Source organism: Prenolepis imparis, unplaced genomic scaffold (genome assembly GCF_030444845.1).
Source record: "Prenolepis imparis isolate NDT839.2.m4 unplaced genomic scaffold, iyPreImpa1.0 SCAF_3, whole genome shotgun sequence".
NCBI lineage: Eukaryota > Metazoa > Arthropoda > Insecta > Hymenoptera > Formicidae > Prenolepis > Prenolepis imparis.
The window spans coordinates 21690728-21716830 of NW_028141161.1; the positions used below are offsets into that span (position 1 = coordinate 21690728).

The 26103-nt window shown below is 43.8% G+C and overlaps 1 protein-coding gene, 1 long non-coding RNA gene and 1 other non-coding gene across 6 annotated transcripts in view; 2 read left to right on the forward strand and 1 right to left on the reverse strand.

Moving 5' to 3' along the window:
* The window catches only part of Wge (BAH domain and coiled-coil containing protein winged eye), a 60889-nt gene that overhangs the window by 20948 nt on the left and 13838 nt on the right, over positions 1-26103 (forward strand). For 3 of the 4 annotated variants that reach the window (XM_083034323.1, XM_083034324.1, XM_083034325.1), the window contains exons 2-13: positions 8326-8550; positions 10406-10531; positions 12638-12925; positions 13803-14210; positions 14560-14787; positions 17018-17182; positions 18841-19089; positions 21262-21369; positions 21458-21679; positions 22073-22236; positions 22783-23436; positions 23709-25927. In XM_083034323.1, coding sequence (XP_082890449.1) covers positions 8326-8550; positions 10406-10531; positions 12638-12925; positions 13803-14210; positions 14560-14787; positions 17018-17182; positions 18841-19089; positions 21262-21369; positions 21458-21679; positions 22073-22236; positions 22783-23436; positions 23709-25927 — 5056 coding nt within the window. The remainder of the gene's footprint in view (positions 1-8325; positions 8551-10405; positions 10532-12637; positions 12926-13802; positions 14211-14559; positions 14788-17017; positions 17183-18840; positions 19090-21261; positions 21370-21457; positions 21680-22072; positions 22237-22782; positions 23437-23708; positions 25928-26103) is intronic. The other variant, XM_083034326.1, reaches the window with a different exon arrangement.
* Trnaf-gaa (transfer RNA phenylalanine (anticodon GAA)) lies at positions 8978-9050 on the forward strand. The gene has a single exon. It is a non-coding gene; the product is annotated as a tRNA-Phe (tRNA).
* On the reverse strand, positions 17115-21567 carry LOC145934084 (uncharacterized). The gene is made up of 3 exons (XR_014424986.1): positions 21433-21567; positions 18676-19177; positions 17115-17254 (listed from the first exon to the last, which is right to left on the reverse strand). It is a non-coding gene; the product is annotated as an uncharacterized LOC145934084 (long non-coding RNA).

Here is a 26103-nt window from a genome sequence, read left to right on the forward strand (position 1 = left end):
CCGACGAGAAAACGAAGAAGGAAGAAAACGCGGGGTGCGGAGGATCATTTAATTCGGGTACACCCCGTGAACGCGCGGCATCGCGCCGCGGACGATGGTGGGGGGCGCCAGTTGCCTAGCGACCTGCCCCGGGAAGCCCCGTAGTCCTCCTCGGGCGTACTTTGTTTGCCCCCGAAAACACAAAGCTTTTCGTGACTTTTCGCACAGCGCATAGGCCGACTATCTCGGTATAGATGAATAACACGGTGTAAAAATAGTACAAGGTGCAGAGGAAGATGCGTGCGCTCTACAATTTGGCGAGCGCCAGGTTCGGGCTCGCTTTCGATAAGAAAGAGAGATATATGTTAGTGGTAAAACTGCGTAGTTTAATGTCATTCTGTTTTGTAAAAATAAACTAAACCGAATGCAGCGGAATCTCTCTGCTCGTTCGCTCTGGTAGGGCAATTATAGCAAGTTTCTGTACTTGAAAAAGATTTCAGATTGATTTAAGAACCTGCCATTTAGTTTGGACGTCGCCGGATATCTTTAAAAACGAGCGCGGAAGAGAGAGAGAGAGATTCGCCGGACGGATAATCACTAGCAATGGATGAGATACTCCCTCTCTATTCTCTCTTTTCCTTTCCTGCCCCTCGCTCGGGTGAAAGTTGTGCTCGGGAAAATCATACGGATAGATCCTTGATCCTTGATCCTCGCCGGCTCGTGAGAGTATAAATGGAAAAGCGTGCGAAATTCCAGAACGGAACGTCCACTCTCTCGTCCCTTTAAAGCCGGCCTCGAATGCAAATTGCTACGACGAGCGAACCATTACCGATGCGCAGTTTTTCCATCCTCTTCTGGAACGGCTCGCGTATACGATTAACCCTTAGACGCGCAATTTTGTCGTATACTGGCGCTTCGATTGCCGTTCGTACGTATATAAATATATACGCCTGTGTTTCTCTCCTCAGAGTTATGGCAGTTTGCGAACGATCGACGACTTTACTTCCGCTCGATTTCCTATTCGCCTCTCGCAGATAAAATAAAATCATTAATCTCGTAATATCTTTTAATAAAAAAATTAAGTTTCTCGATATCTAAATATGATAATTTCCAAAGAAATGAATATGATAATGAGTTACTCGCATACGACTGCCTTCATGACTGTTAAAATATCGAGGGGAAGTCTAACGTTCCATCGCATCGTCCAGTAAAGGTATAGTATTAGTTGCCGTTGTCGCTCAAATGCGGCGTGTCACGGAGTAACAAGTGTGAAACTAAAGATAGAGTCGCGTGAAACTTTGGATGTTTATAGAAACGGACTACTATACTAAGCTCTACCTGAAGATAGAGAACCATCTCTCTCTCTCTCTCTCTCTCTCTCTCTCTCTCTCTCCAATATTCGAGAAAGTATTAGAATTAGTAGTTAAAAAGCAAATTGAGGCGTATTTAGAAGATAACTGTATTATAACAGAACATCAGTCAGGTTTTAGAAAACAGTATTCGTGTGAAACAGCGATTCAAACAGTCATTGACGAATGGAAACTGGTAGTTAGTGAGGCAAAAATGGTGGGGGTAATTTTCATAGATCTCAAGCGAGCATTTGAAACGATAGATAGAGAAAGACTGTTAGAGAAATTATATCAATACGGAATTAGAGGAACAGCTTTAGAATGGTTAAGATCATATTTAAAGAATAGAACACAGCAGGTACGATTTAACAATGAATGGTCTACATTATTGGCCACAGAATATGGAGTACCACAGGGATCTGTATTAGGACCTTTGTTATTTATAATATATATAAACGATATAATTAAAGTCTGTCCGGAGGGATGTAGTATAAAAATGTTTGCAGACGATACGCTAGTGTATGTGACTGGAGGGAGTAGTGCGGAATTAGAAAGAAAAATGAATATGGCATTTGTTACAGTGGAAAGATGGATGAATACAAATAAGTTAAAAATGAACGCAGGGAAAACGAAATATATGATAGTTCGAAGTGTACGAAAAGAACTGAGAGGTAACATTACACTGAAATGTTTGGATGGAACGGAGATAGAGCGTGTGGAAAGAATGAAATATCTAGGCATAATTATTGACGATAGGTTAAGATTTAAGGACCACTGTGATTATATGCTAAAGAAAATAGGGAAAAAAGTGAGTTTTTTAAATAGAATAGGTAACTACATATCGGCATACACTAGATGTATTATATATAAGTCAATCATAACGCCTCACTTTGAGTATTGTGCGACGCTGTTAATTGATATGGGAGAAACACAACTGAATGAATTGCAAAAAGCGCAAAACCGGGCCATGAGGGTCATATTGCAATGTGATAGATATACCAAAGTGGAGAGTATGCTGCAAGCGCTGCAGTTTATGTCCATAAGACAGAGGCTGAATTATAATGTGTGTATATTTATCTTTAAGATTTTAAAGAATATGTTACCGGATCAATTAAGAAATAAGTTAACAATAGTGGGAAAAGAGAATGAAAGACAGACATGGCAAGCTGGGGACATTGTGGTACAGTTTCGTAGAACAACGAGTGCACAGAAGAGTATGTTTTATGAGGGAGTGAAAATGTACAATGCCTTACCAGCTGAAATAAGACGAATCGAAGAACTGGAAGCGTTTAAGCGAGAGTTAAAGGAGTATATTGTAATTAATGTAAATTAGACTTGTATTTTACAAATAGCTGATAAATATCAATCAATCAATCAATCTCTTTCGTATTCCATTAAGTCAAATGAAGACGCGTCTCTTTACGCGATGACAAACGCAAACGCGGCGAGCAACGAGTAACACTCGAATACACGAAATCACATCGATCACGCAGCCAGCGCGTCTCTTAACGGTGACCCTGATTCTAGGAAAGGGATGAGAAAACGGACGGTCGGGTCCTGGAATGCTGCGCCTAGCTTAAAACCCTTGTGTCCTATACCTGTCCTTCTCCCACGCCGCTTCGTTCCCCGTTGATGTTTCGAGATCCCCTCCTCTTCGACTTTGGTCTTCTCTCGCACGGAAAGAGTTCCTCCCTCTATCTCTTTCTGCCTATCTTCTAAGCTAGAGTTTCTTTCTTCTCTTTTCATCTTTCGTTCCCCTCTCCCGCTTTGTTGCCTCTTTCACGTCCTTCGGTCCCCCCTCTATCATCCACTCTATCGCGATCCCTTTCCTTAGCTTCCTGTCTTCCTTCGGTGCGTCCTTCTCTGCTTACTTTGAAGATCACTGCTTCTCTCTCTCGCTCTCTTTCTTTCTTGCTCTGTTCCTCTTCCTTTCTTTAGCTCGAGGTTCTCATTTAGTTTACGACTAGAAGAGTTTTCGACGATGCTTATCATTACGATTCATTAGATTCGCGATTTGATGGGTGATTCAATCTTCTTCTGCTCCAACAAAAACAAAAAAAAATTATATTTTGGAGAGATTAATTCGAGACCTTGAATCTACACGATGAGCTACGCCACAACAAGCTTCGTTATCTTACGACAGAAAGATACGAGGTAGAAAAAATTCCTGCGTGTTCGAGGGATTCGGTTCGCTCGTCCAGCCAGGTGTTCGGACCGTGAGCGAGCACTATCAGCGAACGCAGGAGCCCGCGGGTCGAGAGAGAAAGAGGGGGGAGAAGAGAGAGAGAGAGAGAGAGAGAGAGAGAGAGAGAGAGAGAGAGAGAGAGAGAGAGAGAGAGAGAGACCGACGAAGGAGCCGAAGCATGGTGTAGGTGAGACACGGCGAGACACCGGCGTCGAAGAAGGACGAAGAACCTGTCCTCTCGAACTGAGCCTCCTCTACTCTCGGGCCTTCTCTGAAGAGGCTTAAAGAGGCCTTCAGGATTCGGCCTCTCGGATCTCTTGGTTTATAGCCGTACACGAACGAACGTTGCCGTAACCGCGTCTCGAGAGAGAACGCGTTTCTAATCACACCAGAATAATTTCCAGACGCAAGAAGAGTTTGTGGCGAACGATGCAAAAAAAATCGCTCGATTTGCATTTTCTCTCAACGCGACGATCGATCCTCTCGATTCCAGAAAATAGATGTCGTGTCGCGAATCTCCCATAAATCTCAATTTCATTAATCGATTTCTTCGAGAAAGCGAAAAATTTTTTCGATCCAGCCATAAATTGTGCGGATTCCGCTAAAATCGGCATCCTTTGCGCGGAGCGTTGTTAAAGATCGGAAATTTCGGCCCTCGGAATAACGTGGGGCTGTATGTGGAAATGACAGCCGGCTCGGCTCGGTCGCCCCTGTCATGTCGCGTGTGGGGCCGGGGGGACGGGGAACAAGAGGGAGAAAGGGAGGGTGGCGCGCGCGGGAATCCTGGCCACCCTCTTCCCCGTCGCCTGGGCTGCATATATCGACCCACCGACAGCGGAGCGGAGCGTACACGACCCCTGACTCGCGCACACATGAGGAAGAGAGAGAGAGAGAGAGAGAGAGAGAGAGAGAGAGAGAGAGAGAGAGAGAGAGAGACAGAGAGAGAGAGAGAGTGAAGAAGGGAGAGGGAGAGACTCCTTAACCCTCATCTGCGCGTTGTTCGCGGGGCTGAATTTTGACGGACCGACGGGTATCGGGAGATATCGGCCGTTGACGATCGCTCTTCGATCATTCTTGGCGCGATGGATAACAAGCGATTGCCGAGGGACACGTAATTGATGAATATAACACTCGGAGAGAGATGTAGAAATCTTGAGGGAGAAGGCAAAAACACGTGTGCGGGTTTTCAAATAGCGGAGAGATTTTCGAGAACTAGGCAGGAAACGAAAAATAATCTATCTCGGAAAGATAGAGCAGAAAAGATCCTCGTGTTCTTCTCTAATTACGAATCTTCTTCATTGTGCGTAGCGAAGAGAAGAAAAAGAGAGCGAGAAGAAAGAAAAATTATATAAAATCTATTTGTCTTGTTTTGCTGTTTCGAGATATATATCTTACGATATATATAATCGATTCTCTTTCGATCGATTCCTTGATAGTTTTACAGAAACGTCACATTGTGCAATATTCGGGTGTCATAAAATTATCATAACGAAATTAGGTTTCCTCGTAGCGATAGTATGTGGTTGCACCAGTCGCGCGCGCATTGCACAAAAAAAAAAAAAAAAAAAAAAAAGCGGAAGTTGCAAAGCGAGATTCCCGCTGATCGCGGCGTAATCAGAGTCGACTCAGGGAAAGAGGAGGCTCGCGATAGTCCCGACCCCGGTAATTCGCCCCGCCAACGAGGGGTGGGCGAGGGAGAGGGGGCAAACAAGAAAAGTCGGAGGTGTCAAATTTTTACGAGCACCTGTTCACCATTTTCCCTTCTCGTAGAAAGAGAGAGAGAGAGAGAAAGACTGGGCCCCGCATCGTCAGGTAGACACGCAGGGCTCGTAGGGCCCTATGTGTATAGGTACTCTATCGACCTGGAAACCTGTTCTTCCTTCTCTCTTCCATTCCCCTTCCCCCTTTCGCGTCCTTTCCCCCCTTCCCCCCTTTCCTCTTCTTCGCTCCGCTCTTCACTCTGCTGCTGGCGGCGGGAACGATGGAAATGAAAAATTAGGCCGTTGTCGAGACCTCTCCTCCTTCGGAACGCGTCTCCTCTTCTCGTCTCTCCTTCCTCCGTCGACTTTTTCGTCATCACCATTTATTTATCGCACGCCGACACGTACGTACGGGGTGTTTGTAAAACACGCGGACCAGATTTCTGACGGCGCGCGATCGAGCGGTATAGTAGTCGCGAGATAAGTTCCTGCGAGCTTACGTCAGATGGTACACACCTTATCGAGACGGATTACGAATATCTTTATTTTTAATCGCTTATCAATTTTTGAGAATCTTTTTTCTTTCGTTCAGGAAAAATCTCGACTTGAAACTGATGCCGAAAATCAGGGACCAAGATTCGCACGTAAAAAGAATGGTGCACTTGGAAGAATCTTTTCTCTCCACAAACCCAAAGAAAGAACATCATCTTATCCCATCGATGCGCATTTTCATACTAATGATCTATTCGTACACGCATCTAGAAAGAACGATAATTCTGAATCATCCGTACGCGCATCTTGTACATTATAGCGTTTAAAAGAGTCTGAATCTTAACGTTAACTTCTAATTCTCGAATATTGTATATGTCTAGCGATATACAAATAGAGAGAGAGGGGGGAGAGGGACGACATGAAAAGAGAGAGACGGTCGATCATAATGATTCGCGCGGCTATCGGCGAGTGGCACGCCACGTGTATTTCTCCGTGAATGTATACCTGCGGATTGACAGGTTATTGGCGGTTAGTCGTTAGTCTCTGCACCGAGGCGATCGAGGGCGAGTGTGTATGCGATTCTTCGCGTAAGCCGTTTATGCGTAAGCGCGTGCGTGCACGCATGACCGAGCGCACGCGAGGGCGCGTCAAGGATCGCGATTAACTCCGTACTTGTGACTTGTGACTGTATAATTCTCTTGCCGCGCCGTAGCTATTTTTCTTATGAAAATGGCCCCGCGCGTTATATTCATTATGTTCCCGCTAATGCGGCCGGTTATGTCGGTTATGTTACATTCCATTGTGCGATGTAACATGAGGCGTTGCCGGAAATTAACCTTTGGCGGCGCCAAACTTTTACTTTGCGATGTGATAAATACAATTGCGTATATTACATCTCGTGTTGGTGTACTCTTGTTTAATAAAGTATTCGTATTCGTAGGTAGAAGTTTATTAATTGGAATCAATGTACTTTAATGAGAGATGTTGCGCAATCATGTTTTGTAGGTCACATTGTAAATTTTATATGATTATAGATTTATGGAGATCTTTCTCCTTTAAAGATTTATTTTAATCAACCGTTTACATTCCTGACACACAGAGCGTAAAATTTACGTCCCTTTTTTTATATTCGTATATTGATTAATTTGATTTTCTTAACACTTAGCCTAATTTTAAGAGGATCAAATTAACTATAAAAACTGAAAAAAGTAAAAATATTAAAATTTATTTATGCAGAAATCCAGATAGGAAAGGCTAATAAGAGCCAAGCGCAGAAATTAAACGCAACAGACTTGTTTTAAAATTCTTCTCCATGTAATTCGTTTATTTAACAAATTATATAAAGAAGAATTAAAAAACACAAGTCTGTTGCGTTATATATATATATATCAGAGTCCCCTCTTTTATTAAAAATTTATGTAACGTCGATTCTTGAAAGCGTTGAAACTAACGAAAGATTGATCCCCTTTTCAAAGACTGATCAAAGTGGTTTACACTTTCAAGATACTGCGAGAACATAAAAGCGCTCGTTTACTATAGCAAAACCGAAAGATTGCAGTTATCAAACCGGCGATCTTAAGACCGGATGTATCGATCTACGATGATTGCCGCGCAATACACCCTTAGGCGCGTCACCCTGTATATCTCTAAGAGACTACATTATGCTTGCCGACCTGTTGCTACCCTTTCCTACCTCGCACCCTTCCACTGTTCCTTCCGACCTAATCCACCCGCCGCTACGAAACGGAACCCCCTCCCCTCCCTCTTTCCCTCGTTGTCCACCTCGTGTGCACTTTCTCATGTTCCTTTAGCTCATTGAAACCGCTCTATATTCTTCATTTCGAATTCTTCTCCGTTTTTTACTACCTGCTTCTCCTCACCCTTCGTTTCTTCTACTTCAATCTCGATCTTCATCCACTGCCTCTTCTCAACGTCTTCTCACCCTTCTTCCTCGTTCCCCGATCCTTTTTTCAAGCTTCTTACGCGAAAGACATTCTTTCGCAATACTACGATATCGCGGTATCGATATACCTTGACACAATATGGCATCGATATTTTCAACTCGATAGTTGAAAAGTACAAGTAATTTCTCGGCTTATATTGTGCGGCCGATACGTTATTCTCTACCGCAGACCTTAACGAGGATTTATAGGCATGGACGTCTGCTACGCATGTATCTACGGGGTGTCCGGGAACGACTAATCATAGCACTAATGACGGACTCTTTATAGCCGACTTGTAGCCGATATATTATCTTTTTCTTCCTTCAATCTAAACGTCAAAACAAGAATGATTCTTTCTTTAAAAGTTCTTTCAACAAATCGACCTTATTCTTCGATTAAGATTCAGATAGGATTTTGCTTTTCGACGTCAGAGCTTTCCAATCGTCAGGATATTTAAAAGTCGATAGCATAAAAATATTGCGACGCGAATAACAATGCGAAAATCTCCCGTCAAAAGAAGTCTTCCACTCGAGGAGAGAGAACCCGCATCCGATTGAAATTAAGATCGCTCTTACTCATCGCGCTCTTACTCTCTCTTTCTCTCTATCTCTCTCGCTCGCTCTCGCCTGAAATTGAGATTAATGCCGTGCATTTTTTTCTCGATTCTCCGATTGCAGCCTCGGGAGGGGGTGGTTCGATGTTGGTCCCTCCCGTGGCCCAAGGTGGGACCGGCGATCGTCCCGTGGGGGACCCGGTGGCACGGGCGCAGCAGACGACCGGCACCGCCGCCGCAACAACGACCCTATGGCCTTTAGCACCTGCACAGCCCAATCAGGTTCCCAATCAACAGGCCCAGGGCATACCACCCCTGGCCGCTACGCCTGCGCCCGCTCACAATCAAGGTTCGCATTACATTATTTATATGTGTAAGTGTGTCTGTCTGTGTATCAATCATTATTATTATCTCGCGGCGGCGTAACTCTTCCAAGATTATATATAAACTCCGATCTTGAATATATTTATCTCTCGAAAATTGCGGAAAGTCGCGTCTGTTTCTCACTTGTGTAAGATGTATAGATGAAACACATCCTCTTTTGTCGTTATTTTTAACTCTAGTCTTAATTCTTTAATATTAAACATTCACAAAAAGGCAAAGAAAGAGCTTGATGAAAGATACCATACTTATGGATTTTCTATGGCGCATCCGGTATATCTGTTATGTAATATTCACTATTGATCGGAGGTCGTTCACGCTCGACATGTAATACGCTTATCGCGCATTATCAACTCGATAACTCGAATTTGAGTTGTACGTTAGAATGTTTATATGCCGAAATAGCTCAGTTGGGAGAGCGTTAGACTGAAGATCTAAATGTCCCCGGTTCAATCCCGGGTTTCGGCAAAGTTTTTTTTCTCATCTTCGATGTAATATTCTTTGTTTTCATTCAGAAACGTCAAGAAAGAGAGAGAGAGAGAATACTCTGCTTTTATTTATTGAGTTTCGAAATGGAACAAATATTTATTTTTTTTTCCTCATTAAATTAACGTTTACATTTAGTATAACTTGGTACAACCATTAGCCGTGTTCAGTAACATCTAACATTATATATTATACCTGACCTAAGCAGGGCTGGATTAACGCATAGGCAAACTAGGCACTGCCTATGGGCCCCCACCACGAAAAGGCCCCCACCAACCAATGAAGAAAAATTTTTTTTATAACCAAAAAAATTATATTTTATAAATAAATTCGTAAATGGTTAATGATGCATTTCACTATTAGTTATTATTTGTATTATATTAATTACAGTTCCTTTTTTAGTGCTCAAATGTTCAATTAATTTTCAAAAAATCCTACATAGGCCCCCACCAAAATCTGCCTAGGGCCGCATATTAGGTTAATCCGGCCCTGGACCTAAGTCAATAATTGTAAGATGATTGATTATTATCCATTGAAAAACTGGACAAAGCACGCCTCATTATTATTAACGTTTTTACGCAATTGCCGAGTAAATAATGAGTTGCTTATTTTCCAAATAAGTTTATCTTCCAAACATTATGAATTTTCATGAGGCGCGAATTTTATGCTAATAGGCATCGCTTTTAATAATTTTATGATAATTCTTGTACATATCATACATATTACCATGGGCAAGTATTTGGAAACATCAAACATCATAGCAATCGTTCGGAGACATAATATAAAGATGAAATTTTGATTACTTTTTTGCACTTGACGATAAGCAGAAGATACGCAGAAGAAATATTGTTACATACGATATAAAGATTGCATATACCTCAGTGTGATTGATCGATATGGTAAAACTCGCGGTTAAATCGAATGTAAAACAAAGCGTTAACAATAGATATAAAAAGATTGACCGGCATATGTCATACTTTTGTCTGGCACGTGTTAATTAAGTCAACTACTACGGAAAGAGAAAGAGAAAGAGAAGCGAAATATCGAATCTCTCCTACTTTTTATTCTATAATAGTCAGTTGCATAGTATCCACAAGATAAAGAAAGAAAGATTCAGTTCTTTTTTTCAGGATATTTCAGGCGATAGATGTCATTATTAATGCCGGATCTATTTTCATATGTACATACATGGTTTGAGAGTGCGTATCTCGGAAATATAAGCGTTCGCGAACCTCGTTCGATCGTTAAGTTAAGCTAAGCGCCTCCTCGATCGCGTGTCGTTGACTTATTTGACCTGGATTAATTATAAACTCTCCGACATCTTAACGATGTTACAGGTGCGAACCGCTACGGACTGTACTCGTTATTCCCAGGGGGTGGCGGGGGCAGTTACGTCGCCGCCACTCCTGCCACCCCCGGGCAACCGACGCCAGCACGGGCTTATCACGCGACGACACACAAGGGTAAGTTTACAACGACTTCCTCTCGCCGATTCGTTTTCTTTCAAGGTCGCACAATCATTTAAACAACAATTTTCGCCGCGCAAACGCGAGAATCTTTGCGATCCGATCGTGCGTTTGGGGATGACGTTAAGAATCTTCCAAAGTACAAATTAATCAAGAATCTTCAAGGTTGACCTCTGCCAATTTTCACAGACATGTTTTCTCCTCCAAAATGTACGTAGATATTGACGATATTTTTATCATTAATCTTATATACAGAGAAAATAACACGAAAAGCTATAAGCTATAATCTGTATATAAGATCAAAGATAAAAATATCGTCAATATCTGTAAAATAGACCTCCATAAAAGACCGCAAAGGATCGAAGAACGTTTGACGCTCGAAGGAACCGATTAGGAGGAATCACTTTTAGATCGAACTTGGCGCGATTTTTTGAACCGTGTCTTGGTGACAAAACTTGGCTCGAGCCTCCCTCGGATAATTGAAATCTCGCCGGAGATTCCATTTTCGACAAGACTCCGGAGGGAGGAGGGGAATCGACCCTTCGACGTGTCCCTCGCGTGTCGTCTCTTTTTCTTTTTCCTTCCGAATCTGCTGCCGGGTCTTTACCACCGCCGTCGCTTTACGGAGCCGCGTTTTGGGTTACACCTCGGACAATGAGGTTGTTAGGAACTGTGAGGAGATTTCGAGATGGGGAAAGGAAGAGGAAACGTGCGGGGAAACAGTCTACAGTCTAACTGGACACGCGGCCGCACGCGGGAATTCTTCAATTCCTCTCTCACCGAATCCTCCTAATCCTCCTTCAAGCTTTAATTGCGTAATTGCTCTATTGTGAATTGGGAGAGGCTCTGCGTGAAAGACTTTTTCGTGTCGCGTATATATAGAACTTATACTGCTAATCGACAGTAAAAGTTGGTGAAATATGAATCAATATAAGTTACATAATATGTATTATACTTTAATATATTATATAATATGGAGCAATATAAATTATATACCTACAGTACATAACTTATATTGTGTTAATCGACAATAAACTGGCGAAATATGGACCCTTCGATGAATCTCGAGACGATATTTTTTCCCGATTATAGTAAAGATTCGATTTCGTGGTTTTTAATCAATTCAATCTTATCTTTCATGCTTCGTTGGGATGTGTTGCAGAACGTACAAGTAAGTATATATAAAGTCGCAGGACGTATAGATGTAGATACGAAATTTTGACAAAATGCGTCTTACAAAGAGTGACACTTTCCGACGTCACGTCATTTCGCTAACGACAGTCAATTCCGTATACGCATCGTGGTAGACATCAACGTAGATATTTTTTACACACGCGTTAATTTGCATAGGCAGATACGTATCCGCATTTAGATAAAATCAATAGTCCTAGCGATGGCGCAGCGCGCTGCCGAAGATATATCGCGCTGCCGCGCGCTTTGATAGAACATCGCGTTCTCTCTCTCTCTCTCTCTCTCTCTCTCTCTCTCTCTCTCTCTCTCTCTCTCTCTCTCTCTCTCTCTCTCTCTCTCTCTCTCTCTCTCTCTCTCTCTCTCTCACCCTCTCTCGCGAGAATAACGCGAGTTTTCCCTCGCGAAACGCGGATTTTGAAAATTCTAATATCCGCTCCATTTCCATACCATCGTATTCTCCTTCATTTACAAACTGCAGTTACCCAATTATCGATAAAATATCCGGTTAGGTAATTATCGATAAAATATGGAATCCTAATTATTGACGAAATATGGGACCAAAGTACCCCTATCTGGAGAGATACTCTCTCCGTATTTTATTAATAATTAAAAATGGAGACTTTTCTTGTTTTTCCGCGAAAAGCTAAATGTTTCAGAGATTACATGCCTTGTACACAAATAAAGAAAATTCTACACAAAATAAAATACCCCATATTCCGAGTAGAGAAAAAGCAATGCGCGAATCGACACACATTGTCGAGTGGACTCGATCTAGAATAGCGATCGCGGAATAGCATAACTTTTCTATTCGTGGGCAGGAGAGAGAAAGAGATAGAGAGCGCAGAATGCCGTACACTTATCGTCCGCTCGCGGTGAGCCGGGTCGATTAATCGGCGACGGCGGATTCTCCAGTTTCAGAGAGCGTGTTTTCCGCGGCGGTCGGAGTCGGGGTGGGCGGCTACACCTGGGGCGCTCCCACGCCCCCGCCGGGATCGCCCTACAGCCCCGTGCCCGTGACGCAGCTGGAGCTGCTGGCGAAAAACTTGGCGAACCTGGCGCCCGCGGCGGCGGCGGCGGGCCAGCAGGCCCTGAGTCTGCAGGGTGTCGGGGTTAACGTTGCCGGTAGCCTGCATCACGCCCAGCACACGCAGCACACTCAGCACACCCTCAACCTCACCGGGCTCCACCATCTGCATCACGGTAAGAGAAACCTATTGAATCACCGTATTTGTCGCACTCGGGAAATTTTGGGAATATCAGGGAACCGCTGCACGTGCGTAAAATTTGATAATTCCTTTCTCGAAACGAGCAACGTGGATTTTTTTCATTTTTAAACGAGAGGGGGAAAATAGACGAGTGTATTTTTGACGACAAACGATAAAGAATAGGATTGTGTGTGTGTGTGTTGATAATGTTATATCAATTATACATGTTATTTTCGTCTTATTTCTACATTATCTATAACGTTATTGTGCAATAAACGCGGAAGAAGAAGCTGTATCGCGAGGAATTAAATATAGCGGAATGTATGCATATATATATCTCTGATTTCTCAACAGAGTGTTATCAAGAACGGAATGATTGCCGTTACAAATCGCGCTGCATTCATTAAATTTCTCATCTTATATTAGTCGGAACTTAACGAATCTAATCAACGGAATCTGATAAGCGAAGCGAAGAAAATGGAACTGACATAAGTAGGATAAATTAGAATCTCTCTCTCACGTACAGATATCTCTTATTTCTTTCGCTTGTTATATACGCGGATAGTAGTTCATACTCATACGACGAATCGACAACTTGTAGCACTTTCCGCGCGGATGAGAAAGCATCTCGGAGAAAGCTTTAAAAAAATATTGAAGCAACTTTTTCCGATCGCGTTTGCTGAACCGGAAATGCTTCCTCTCTCCCCCTACCATTCTAAATTATCCTACATTATCAGCATGATATCAAGCCTTGCGGAAATAGCACGTAATCTGTCACACTTTGTGGGTTCACTCTCTTATGACAAGTCGCGGATAATTGATACTTTGGATGGGAACAATATTAACGTTAAGTTTCCTGTGTTTGGCAAAAGGCGGCCTCCACCAGAACGCGTTCTCACCCCAGTTATCCCTGGTGACCGGCGGCGCGCCGACGTTGACCATCAACAGCTTCTCGACGCCCAACTCGGCCAACGGGATCGTGCCGACGACGGGCGTCCTCCTGCAGGAGTACCAACCGCCGATAGGCGTGACGGCGGCGACAGGATGCAACCTCACCGTCAACTCGGGCTCGTCCTCGTCCTGCCTGACCAACACCAGCAGCATGACCAGCGGCATGCTGGTGCACGGCGGTGGCGCCGTTCAAGCTGCCGCCGTTCAAGCCACCACCGCCGCCGCCACGGCCACGAAGAAGCGGGAGGCCTTTCTGCCCAGTCAAGGCCAACCGGTAAAGCTGGAGAACAAATCGACCAGGACGTCGTGCCTCTGCAGGAATAGCAACGGTACGAGTTCGGTGTCCGTTTGGTACCCTTGATGATCGAAACCTCCTTTTTGTCTTATCCTCTTATCTCTCTAATCTCTCATTTTTTATTCACATTTCTCAGGCGTCAGATTCTAGACCCTTCAACCTCTCTGAAGCTATATACTTTCTTATCTCGGTTTGTTGAATTTTTCAAGTTTCCAATCCCGAAGAGTTCTTGGAATTCTTAAACTCCAATCTCGAAGAGGAAACTTAGAGTTTAAACTTTCGAGATCATTATCGCGCGCGTCGTTCTTGGATTAGATGGAATTAGAAGGGATTCTCTCGATTATGAATTCGCGACTAACGATCGCGGAAACGATGAATTCCAGGCAAGACGAAGGTGGTGCATTCGGAGATAGGTTGTAGCAGGACTTTACCTGTCGCCTCATCTTGGAACGGACAGGACAGCAATGCGGGTGCCCACAATAGCGGTGCCAATCTGACGGTGAAGAGGGAACCCCTGGCCTCGGTGCCCTGCCAAGTCGCCGAGGTTTCCACGTCTCTACACGCCACCACCTCCGTCAAGATCGAGCCCGTTCCACCCAAATCCGAGAACGGTAAGTGTTCCTAAAACACTAGAAAAGAGTCAATTATTTCAATGCAGAGCGATGGCTTTGGAACCAGCAGAGTGGTCAGGGTTAATTACCATAGAAGAGATCATCACGCGTGTCTTTGTCACTTGCCTCTTGATGTGTCCGACGAGATCATCGTACGACGATATATTATTAGCGACAGATGCTGGATGAAAATCATACGCGAATCCACGTATTATTGCGCCACAATATATCACGAATCTGGAGAAGACGAGACGAGCAATCTCGAATCGAAGCAATAATCGCGCGATATAAGATTGTGTCCGAGAGGTAAAAATATCTTCGGTATATCGAAGATATAATCGCGTTTCTCTCTCGACAATCATATACGGATAATCGTCGGTCATTCAATGCTACAACGTAGTAGAACAATCTTTCACATATATATGTGTGTTTAATATACGATTTAAGGAATTTTTCAAATCGCGAGATATAATTACGTTGTCGTCAATTTACTCCGAACATCTTGTCCGAGATCGAAACGACTAATTCGAATCGACATAATCGCATGTTCATTCGATACGTGGACGACTGGGCAATATTTGAAAAAAATATCTTGCTTAAGATATATACAATATAAATAAGATGCGATTACAAAGAATCAAAGATAATTATGTTTTTCAACGTGCGCGCGAGAGTTTCATTAATTTGCGACGAAACTCGTATATGCGCAAAGCACGCAAAAGCTCTTATCTATATATACGAAAATATCGTTCGAATCGACATAATCACATTTTTCATCGGCCACGCGGAAAATCGCCCGCTCGCCTGATTCGCGAAGGTGGCGCGACGCTTTTTTTGATAGGCGCACAACGCGTCGAGAGCACGCTAAGGGAGGGACGGACGAGGGCGAGGGAAGAAACGTACGATATGGCATGAGAGCACAAGAGCGAGATGATGGCGAAAAAAAAGAAAGAAGGAAAGAGCGAGAGGGAGAGAGACGGGGCGAGACGAGATCGCGCAAGAGGACCGGTTGGTTCGCGAGCGAGACGCCGAGAGGAAAAGAGCGAGAGGGACAAGAGGAGGAGAGGAAAGGAAGAGAAAGAGAGAGAGAGAGAGTGAGCAAAGGCAGAGGCAGACAGTCTCGTTAAAGTAGGAGGTGCGTGGCACGCATGGCGACGCAAACACAAGGCGTGGTTCGAAAGAGTCTCGACCCTCTTCTCTTCTCCTGGCCGGTCCCGACACATCTCGCACCGGTTCTCTCACTCTCTCTCTCTTTCTCTCTTTCGCGTGTGCGTGATGCCCACACGTGTTACGTCATGCGAGCGTAACGCGCGTCGCGTCGAAGGCCGCCGCGCCGCGCCGGAAGGATAGGTGTCGGAGAGGACGACGCACGGTGGCAGAAAGAAAAGGAGGAAGGTGAGACGAAGTGAGGAAGGGTCGAGAGAGATCGAGACGGTGATTTAAATGAATGCACTTCCGAGTGCATCGATGAAACGCGACGCGTAAATCCGCGGTCTCTTCTTTCTCGAAAGTAAAAATGTCGAGGCTTATCGACGAAGGGGAGGAATCGAGGGGGAGGGAGACAAATCGAGACGGAGGTGATTGAAATAAATGCGTTTCGAAGTATAAATTGCCTTTTTCGGTAAAACGTGCGAAGAAGCATTTTTCGTGAAAAGGCCAATCAACGGATGAGAAGGGGAAGAGATTTGGATGGGAGATTTAAACGCGGATGCGTATCAGATGTATAAAATATACGCGTGAATCAAGTTCGATTGGAAATATCTCCCTGTTCGCGAAAAATTGCCGTATCAAGACAGATTGAAATTCGAAATAGCGACAATCCTTACTTTTTCAGCCGACAATAATCTCTATGTGTATATTTATTCGCAACGATCGACGCCGTTTTTTCCAGCAGTCGCACATTCCTTAGATTCCTTAAATTCTTCAAAGTATAAAAAGCCGCTACTCGGGAAAAAACGCGACACGTGACCGCAACCTTCGCAACGCTGAAGGCGTCGAATAAAAGAATGTGTGACTTTGTGCGAATTCACGATAGAGATCGATCCTATTCAACCCGATCTGAAAGAGGTTCTTTCCAGGATCTGTCGGGAATTTCCCGTCGTTGATAAATAAACTTTGGTAAACGAAATGAGAGCGACACGTCAAAGACAAGGCTTCGGAGAGTTTGCGGGCGATCTCTGACGTCTTCTCCCGTCTAGCGATTCACGGACGATTTCCTTAATCGTTTCAGGGATAGCGGTCTCGAACGCTGCCGGTGGCATCCCGGTCGGCATCGCTGTGGCGAGACAGCGGTTGCAACATCAGGAGACTTCGACGTCTATGCGTAACGTGTCCCTAAGTCATCACACGTCGCATCACGCGACGAGCTACCATCATTTCCAGCCGGACAGCCTGGGTGAGTGTCTTTCTCTCTCTCTGTCTGTCTTCCTCTCCTTCGGGATTACGAAACTCTCGGGTGTTTATGAATCTGAAATGGCGAACGATTTACATTCAAACTCCTTCCGGTATCACGACGAAAACAAACATTCGATAGAGCAATTTGTATGAATATAACGATGCAGCGTTTATATGACAGAATTCTACTTTTCACGCACAAAAGTCCTAATAAGGTGGATATTAATACGATATCTTTGCGGAAATATATGAATTCCGTATTCATATTATATTTATGAAAACGTGTCACCTGTCACATCTGTGGAATTATTTGTGAGATGTAATCTATATTTCAGTAACCGCGCGCGATCGTCATGCTTTGCGAAAAGTGGATCGTGTATTTAAAGATTCATTATGTGATTAAATATTGGTATCGAATTATAAAAAACGTTTTTGTCGCTCTTGTCCCGTTTATACTCTTACTAATCGCGTAGCGTTCGACAAGTTTCGTTATCGCGTTAATCTTTTGTAATATCGAGAATATCTCACGATGCAATTTTAAAACCCTAAATAATAACGAAATACACAAATTTGCAAAACGCGGGATTATTCTTTGACAATTTTGACAATTTTGACAATTTTGCGCGCGGAAAAATATTAAAATAAAAAAACAAATTTTTCCAGAGACATCCCTTTCGAATGTTAGCATGCAATATATACGGTGCTCTTGTAATTAGTACACGCAAGCTGCAATCCTAAAGCGAAAATTAAAAGAGGGCTCGCTTAGGTTTGCTGGCGTGCAAAATATCATTTGTCGTGCATGTGAACGAGCTTTAAAATCGATCGCATGATCCTTGTCGAGCCTTTTCGCGCTTAACGTCTTAGATATCGACGTGAAAGAAGGAGTAATTTTGCCTATCGCATTGTTTGGAGCGTAATTTATTGTGAAAGGATATCGCGCCACTATTATTGGTGCCTAGGGTTCTATCAAGAGACACGTTAATGTCTCATGCCAAGTCACGCGCAGCAACTGCGTATCTATACGCAAGTCCGCCCAGTTGAAGGTACTTTAGATTAGCCGATCTTGGCAACAACTGAACCGTTAGAATTCTTAATAGGTTTCGATATAGCCTGGGTCTGTTTCAAGTGTCTATTCTGTAAAAATAATAAGTATAAAAGAAAATAAAATTACTTATATTCAAAAATTTATCTTTTTAATTGGAAATTAATTTCGCCTTTTTTATTAACACGTTATTTTTTTAACAGAATCCCAGGCAAACAGCAATATCCTTTCACAAGTAAAACAATATATCTTAAATACTTAAAATAAAAAAAATTAAGTGTGTGATTCTAGAGTTTTTACATTTGTATATCGTATCCACCTGAAAATCCACAGAATAGTCTTAATTAAGAATTATAAGGGTTGTTTTACGAGGCGATCTAAAATACCGCGCGTCAAAAATATTCACCAATATTCAATGAATTTGAAATATCCTCAAATATACAATCGCTCACCTTTACATCACCCGGCGAAGAGCTACAGAGTTGACGCGAGACTCCGGAGTCTCTCGCTCCTGGCGCGCGCCAGGGCCAGGACTCTCCCTTCTCACGATCAACCTCAACCCCCGGTGTTCGCGGTGGACGCGGATGAACCCCAGGCTGAATGAGTCCCCGTTACAGGCTCCAGCACGGCCATGGCGGTAGGCGGCACCACCCTGGTGCACTACGGAGGGCCTGGAGGGGAGGATCGTGCGGCCCACCTCGCTGCCATTCCCTCCGGGGCGCTCGCGCCCTCGCTGAGCCTGAATTCCAGTCTGAATTCCAGCCTGAATTCCACCCTGGGCAGCATCGGCGGCGCAACGGCAGCCGACTCGGCCGCCACCGCGTGGCCGCCCACGCTGTGGCAGTATCCGGCTCCAGCGGCCGCAGGTGAGTAGACTGAGTAGTTCGAATATCATTATCAAAAATAATGAGCGACGCACGGAAGCATTCAACCTCCTCCCCCTTCCTCATATACCTACAAACACACGATCCTTTAATAATGAGCGATACACGGAAGCATTCAACCCCCTCCTATTCTGCCCTCCCCCCCATATACAAATGTACCCATATACAAATGCTTTAATAATGAACGACAAACGGAAGTATTCAACTGTCCCCTCCCTTACATACAAATATATGTATATGAAATATATGTATCTTTAAGATAGATGATATATCTGTAGATAAACGAAAAAAGGATCAATCTATTGTACGTCGTTATGATTCCTAGTATCGAATATAATGCAGATTTTTTTTTACTTTGAAGCATAGGTAAATTATTATTTATGCGATGATTTATATATGCAGAATGAGTACTCGAAGTCAAAAATAATACATGAGTGAGAAAAGAATATATTAGCCCCTACTTCGATCAGTTTTGCAAAATATTGTTTAAGAATATATTACATCGCGATACGGCATGCCGATACTTGTTATAAAAAGATATGACGACTAGAGATTGTAAATAAAATTTGAACTCTTCAATTTTGATAGTGATTTCTGATAGTTTGTACATAAAATTCTATCGATGTTCATTAAATCCTATTTTGTGTATACTAACATTTCGATATTAATAGTAATAATAGTTTATATTTTGTTCTAAGAATATATGTATATAAACACAAGTATTAATACATTTAAAATATAGCAAGATGTAATATTAAAAAATAATGAAATAAAAAAATAAACATATAGTATATTTAAATGTAAAAGCAAGTACAGAGTGTAGGAAAACCCCATAAAAAAAATCATAAATCAAAGAATGAAACAAAAAAATAGAAAGTAAAAATATACAAAAATCATCATAAAAATGTAAAAATGTAATATATAATATATAAAAAAAGAGATGAACATATGATATAATATATAATAAGCTAAATGAAATTAAATTTATAAAAAGCACTCTCGCGGAAATAAAGAGTATATCATAAACATAAACAAAGTATATCGTACACCCTGCATAATTCGCATAATGTGGCAAATTTTTGGCGACGTAAACGGACCACGTCGTCGGATGGACGAAAGTACGAATTAATTAACGTCCCGTGACGTGTATTACGCGCATCCGTCAGCGCGGGGCGATTAACCGGGCCACTAACGAGCGACCCTATACAATTTCGGATCGAATTCACCACCCCTCGCGCCACCCCGACCCACCACCACCACCACCCCCTTTTCCCGGCCCCGCTGACCGAGTGACATTTATCCTAAATAACGCGAACTGAACTACATCGCCGCCCGATCTGCCGTTTGCGCGCGCATATTTTCGCGCCGTGTAAATCATTCACGCGCATATCCGTTTTTAATTTAATTAGCGTCGCTCTTGATCGAGCGTTCGAATCGAGACAAAAATGCGCGCGCCAAGACATGTACAAGACAGTATGAATCAAATCCCAATTTTACGCGATATTTAAATATAACAATAGCGTAGTAGTAACGGATAATATGCAATCTCTCTTCATTTCATATCCCGAATCGTATATACATTTGCAGAATACGGAGTACAGAAATATACCATATATTCAGAATTATAACCATCAACCGGACAATACGGTCTAATCCTTTGGGTCTTTTAATATCGTTCAAGTTATCGCGCGTTCAAAGTGCATATTTATAAATGTGGATTATAAGCGTAATTGAGCCTTCCTATCCTTCCTCCTCGCATACACACACACACACACACACACACACACACACACACACACACACACACACACACACACACACACACACACACACACACACAATGAGGCAATTGAAATTAATACAGCGAGTGAGCAAGGGCGTCCGCAGAATTTTTTCAGGAGGTGGGGGGCATATCACTTGCAGATTAATTGGGAAAAAAAAAATGTTTGCTTTAATATTTTTACATCTTTTAGTATTAAAGCTTTCTTACCGCGACAAGGATGTAAGGTAGGAAGTAGATGTAAAGGTTTTTTTAGTATTTTTTTTAATTTAAAAAATTGTCCATTTTTCAGGGGAGGGCAAGTGCCCGTTTTGTCCCCCCCCCCCCCCCCTGCGGACGCCTATGCTAATGAGGAATTAATTTGGCTTTTGTAGCGATGCCAACGGAGCCGATCGGCTTCCCGCAAATGGGCTCCGGGCTACAGGGCGGTTTGCAGCTGGTCCGCGATCCGTCCGGACACGTTATCCTCATCCACGCCGCGGGTAACGTAACATTCCCCGAAAACGTTGATTCCCTTATGACGGGAGGGATGAGACTCAACTCACCCTTTTGCATTTCTTCTTTCGACAGAACAAATGCAGCAGGCCGTGGTGTGGCCCAATTATCCCAATCACAACGGTAACATCGCACCGCCGCCTCTTCTGCTGCCACCTCCGCCCCCCTCGATACAGCTTCTGAGCGACATCGGCGGTGCGAGACTGGTGCTAACCGAGAACAAGAGAAAACAACAAAGCGCGTTACCCATCGTCAAGATCGAGGCGGAATGCAGCAACAGTCCCACCACTATAATCAGTGAGCAGCAGAACTTTATTTCTTTTCGATAGAGAGGAAAACCATTTTTTTCGGAAAGAAAAAACGAAAGAAAAGATGATGTTTTAGCGAATGTAACTATAGAGAGGAAATATTTAATCACTTTTATCTTTCGCGACGATATAATTAAAATTTCTCTTGAAAAGTTGGATGCAAATTATACAGATTAACAATTATAATTAATTATCATACACATATTTATATAATCAACAATTATAAATAAATTAATTCTTGATAATACAAAGCGCGATATAGAGGAGAAAAGCATAAAGTTCGCAAAATATAAAGGGAGAAAATATACGAGCGATAGCTGAGCACTACGTTGTGATAGAATGAGAGATTCGTTCAAGATATTACATTACATTTTGTATGTAGCGTCGTCCACCGAGTCGTCCAAGACCGCACTGCAGACTATGACCTCCATGACCGGCGCCCTGGTACCCGATGCCGCCCTGGTCACCACGTTGCACTATTATCCACCGGCGCCGGCGCTGGTGCAGATCAGCCAGGCCGAGCCTGCCACGCACTGCAGATCGCAGGTAGGTAGATTGCGTTCCGTCAGGAATTTATAAACATCTAGGTGCAATACTATCTAGAAGCGGGGTATGCGCGCGCGAATTATTACGCCGACCGACCGGCCGGCCAGCGCAATATCTATGCAGATACCCGATGCAAATCGCGTTCGCTCGATGATTAATACAATGTACCGCAACGTTTCCACATTATGCGAATGGCTGAACCGCGCCCAAAGCTTGACGTAATCACCGATGCACACCCCCATCCATCTTCCTCCTCTCTGTCTCTCTGCCTCTCTATTTCTCCTTTCTTTCTCCCTTTCGTTCAAAGATCTCTCTTTCTCTCTCTTCCTCTCTTTTAGCTTCGCCTGTATGAAAAAATCCAACAGATTACTCTCGATGCTTTCATGAAACAATAATTAATTGATACGTGAAAGAGTTGGCTTTTGTTTTCGCGAAGAATTAGAGAAGATTTGGGCGATGAAAAAGAGAATGTAAATAAGAAATCCTTGAGATTTCCAAAATTACTCCAAAACCTTGTATAACAAGAAAATACCTTTTTTTATGAAGGCCACGTCGCCGGTCTCGTATCTGACGCCACCCCCGGAAGTGCCGGCGACGATTCGCGCGATCGAGCCGCCGTCGTTCGGTGTCCAGGACGCCTCGAATCAGACCGACGCGCCCGAGGACGCCGAGGATCAGAAACAGGAACCGCTCGTCAAGCAGGAGCAGAACCCGAGTCCTTGCCAGATCGCGTCCCAGTCGAATCCGGGGAATTTCAAGATCGCGGCGCTGCCTCCGCCGACGGAGAGGATCTGCAACGTCGTCAGAATCACGACGACCACGACTACGGTGAATCCGACCGTCTGCGGCATCGTCGCCAAGGTGGATAAGGCGGAGAACACGATAATCAACATGGCCGATTGCGCCAAGTACTCAGCCAAGGATGGTAAAGCGATCGTCAAGGCGGTCGAGCACGATGCTGCTCGGATGGATGAGGAGATCTGCAGGGACGACAAGTCATCCGTCTGCGGCAGCAGGGCCGGCAGGATCGGCGCTAGGATCATTGAGATCACCGAAGAGAACTGCGACAGCTTCCACGAGAATCTGGAGTTCTTCGCGAGGAGGAAAGACGTCAGCGTGGATCAACGTGAACGTCACGACAGTTATCCCAATGATGAAGAGAACGTTGCGCAAGAGCCCAAGGTTCATGAAAAGATAGAGGTAAAACTAATCGTCATTATCCAAAGTTTCTTAATCTCAACAAATATAAATGCCTTTCTCTCAAAAAGAATTTATAAGAGTTTCTTTGTTCTTTGTAATTAATATAAAGTAGAGAAAAGTTTCTACCCTGAAGTTGTTACTCGATCAATTTTACACTCAAATATTTCGATTTTATAACTATTAATGTTTTGAATCAAAACCAGATACCCATTTCATCCCTTTGATATCTTTTAAATATAGTATAATATTTAGAATTATTGCATACCTTTCAGGTCGAGTCAAAGACCCTCGACACTTCGGAAAATGTCGAAATTCACCATCAAACGTGCGCCAAGACATCGGAGCCGCCAATCTTCAACGGATCCAAGGTAAACATCGTCGATTCCACAGAACCGTCGAGAATCAATTGCGAGAGTTGCGACAAAAACGTCACGAAGGACACTTCGAACGGCGAAGTACGGCCTCAGATCACTATAAAGTCCTTCGACATGCCCAATATCGATTGCGACGATCAGGAGATCGCGCCACAGGTGGTCGTCAAGCAGGAGGCCGATGAGAGCGGCTACGAGGTATGTTACGAGTCGTCTCGATGCGAACCGACGTCCACCAGCGAGAGATCCAGGCTGCCTAGCTGCGAGAAATTATCACCAGAGGCGACGAAGAAGCACGCGTTGGAGAAATCCCATCATCCAGGTATCGAAAACGTGGTCGAGAAGCTGAAGAAGAACGCGGCGGCGCTGCAGGAGGCAGCGGCGCTACCCATCGCGCAAAAGTTCGACGAGTCCATGGAGAGATCCAACCCGGAGAGCGTCAAATCGCGCAGACATTCCGAGACGATCCCAAAGAAGTTGCATTTCTTGAGATCGTGCCAAAACTCCCTGGAGGGTAGCGTCGAGGTCTCCTCTTCTTCGCAGTCCACGACATCGGAGCGGCACGTCCAGGACCAATCGGGACAGTATTCGTCATCGATAAAGGACGACAAGCACTTGAACGATGGCGACAGATCGTGCAATATATCCGGCGAGACTTGCCTACTCGGTGACAACAACAACGACAGCAGGAGCAACAACAACAATATCAAGGCCGTCGAGGGCGACAAAAAACTGTTCGCTAAAAGCGAAAAGAACCTCGTTTGCGAAGTCACCGCCTATGTCAAACCCAAGACCGTTTGGCGCTGCGAGGTGCAGCCAATCGAAAAGCCTCAGACAGCTTGCAAGCCCGAGGACACGTTCTCGGAGACGAAATCCAGAATCGAGAGTCAACAAAAGCCGGCCATTGACCTGAGCGGTCTCGAGTTATTGTCGAACAGCATCGAACAATTGGAGCAACGAGTCGGTCAACCGGAACAACCGCAACCGGATACGGAACCGGCCGAAAAGTCATCTGTTAGAGGCAAGCTGATGAGTCAGCAGAGCGAGAATAATAATAATAACGTCGGCAGTCCCCTTGGCTTACTCTGTGCGTTGGCCGAACAAATTATGGAGGTGGGCGACAAAGCTCCCCGGAAACTGAATCTGGAAAGTTCGGAGGAGATCTCACAGGCAGGTAGGTTACTGTTGAATCTGGGCAGAGGTCCAGATTATCCCGAGCAAGATGGAAGCAAGAGAAAGTATTCCGAGGGCGACGATTCGCATCATTCCAAACGATCCAAGCTCAACTATCACGAAGAACAGACTAGTAAAAACACATCGTCACCGAATCATTACGACGAAATTATCGAAGACAGGACGGCAAAACAGCAGGAGGAAATGCTTCGAAAGAGATCGAAAGAAGTTAATAAAGACATCGCCAAAGACAAGACCACGGAAATTATGAGGAAACAGCAGGAAGAGGCTCTTCCAAAATCGAAGGACAGCATCAAATGTGATGCTTCCCTAGCGAAAGGCAAGATAACTGAAGCTGCAGGAAGGCAACAAGAAAGAGCCCCTCTGAAATTGAAGGACATTAAACGTACCCTTGACTTTTCCGAGGAGGAAATTCAAAGCGCAAATAAAAGAATTACTAATTTGGAAGATCAGTCTCTCGATAGGGATTGTTATTCCAATCGTGGCGCGAAACGTAAGGATCTCCAAGTTTCCTCAGACGAAACATTCGTCAATTCGCAAAGTAATGGTGTCCATAATGATAACATTGGCAAAGAAAATGATTTCTCAGAAGGCGAAGTATTCGAGTCGAAGATTCTTCCCGATCAGTCAACGAGCTGCGAGATTGAAAATCGTAAGATGTCCGTCGAAGAGAGAGACACCCACGATTACAAAAACACACGGACGAAATTAGAGGCGAAGAAGTTTATTGCCAAAAAAGGGAGTTGCGAAAACGATGACGAAGACTGGCCAAACATGAATGCTACCGAGCTGGACATGAGAGTCAAGATGGCCGACATCCAGAGGCAGTACAGGGAGAAGCAGAAAGAGCTGTCCAAGCTGATACCCAAGAAGGACGACAAGAAGAACTTTAGCAGGCCACGGAAGAAGAGCCATTCCTCCACCAGGTGAGCGCGAATCACTTTTAATATATAGTAGCCTTTACTTGCATTATCCTGTACAAAAGATATATATAAGGTACCAATTATCGCTTGCAGTAAATTTAATGAAAAATTTAGACGTACCTGATAATGAACTTCTTCGTCTTCAAAAACCCGATTAAACTGTCAAATTAGACGTAGAA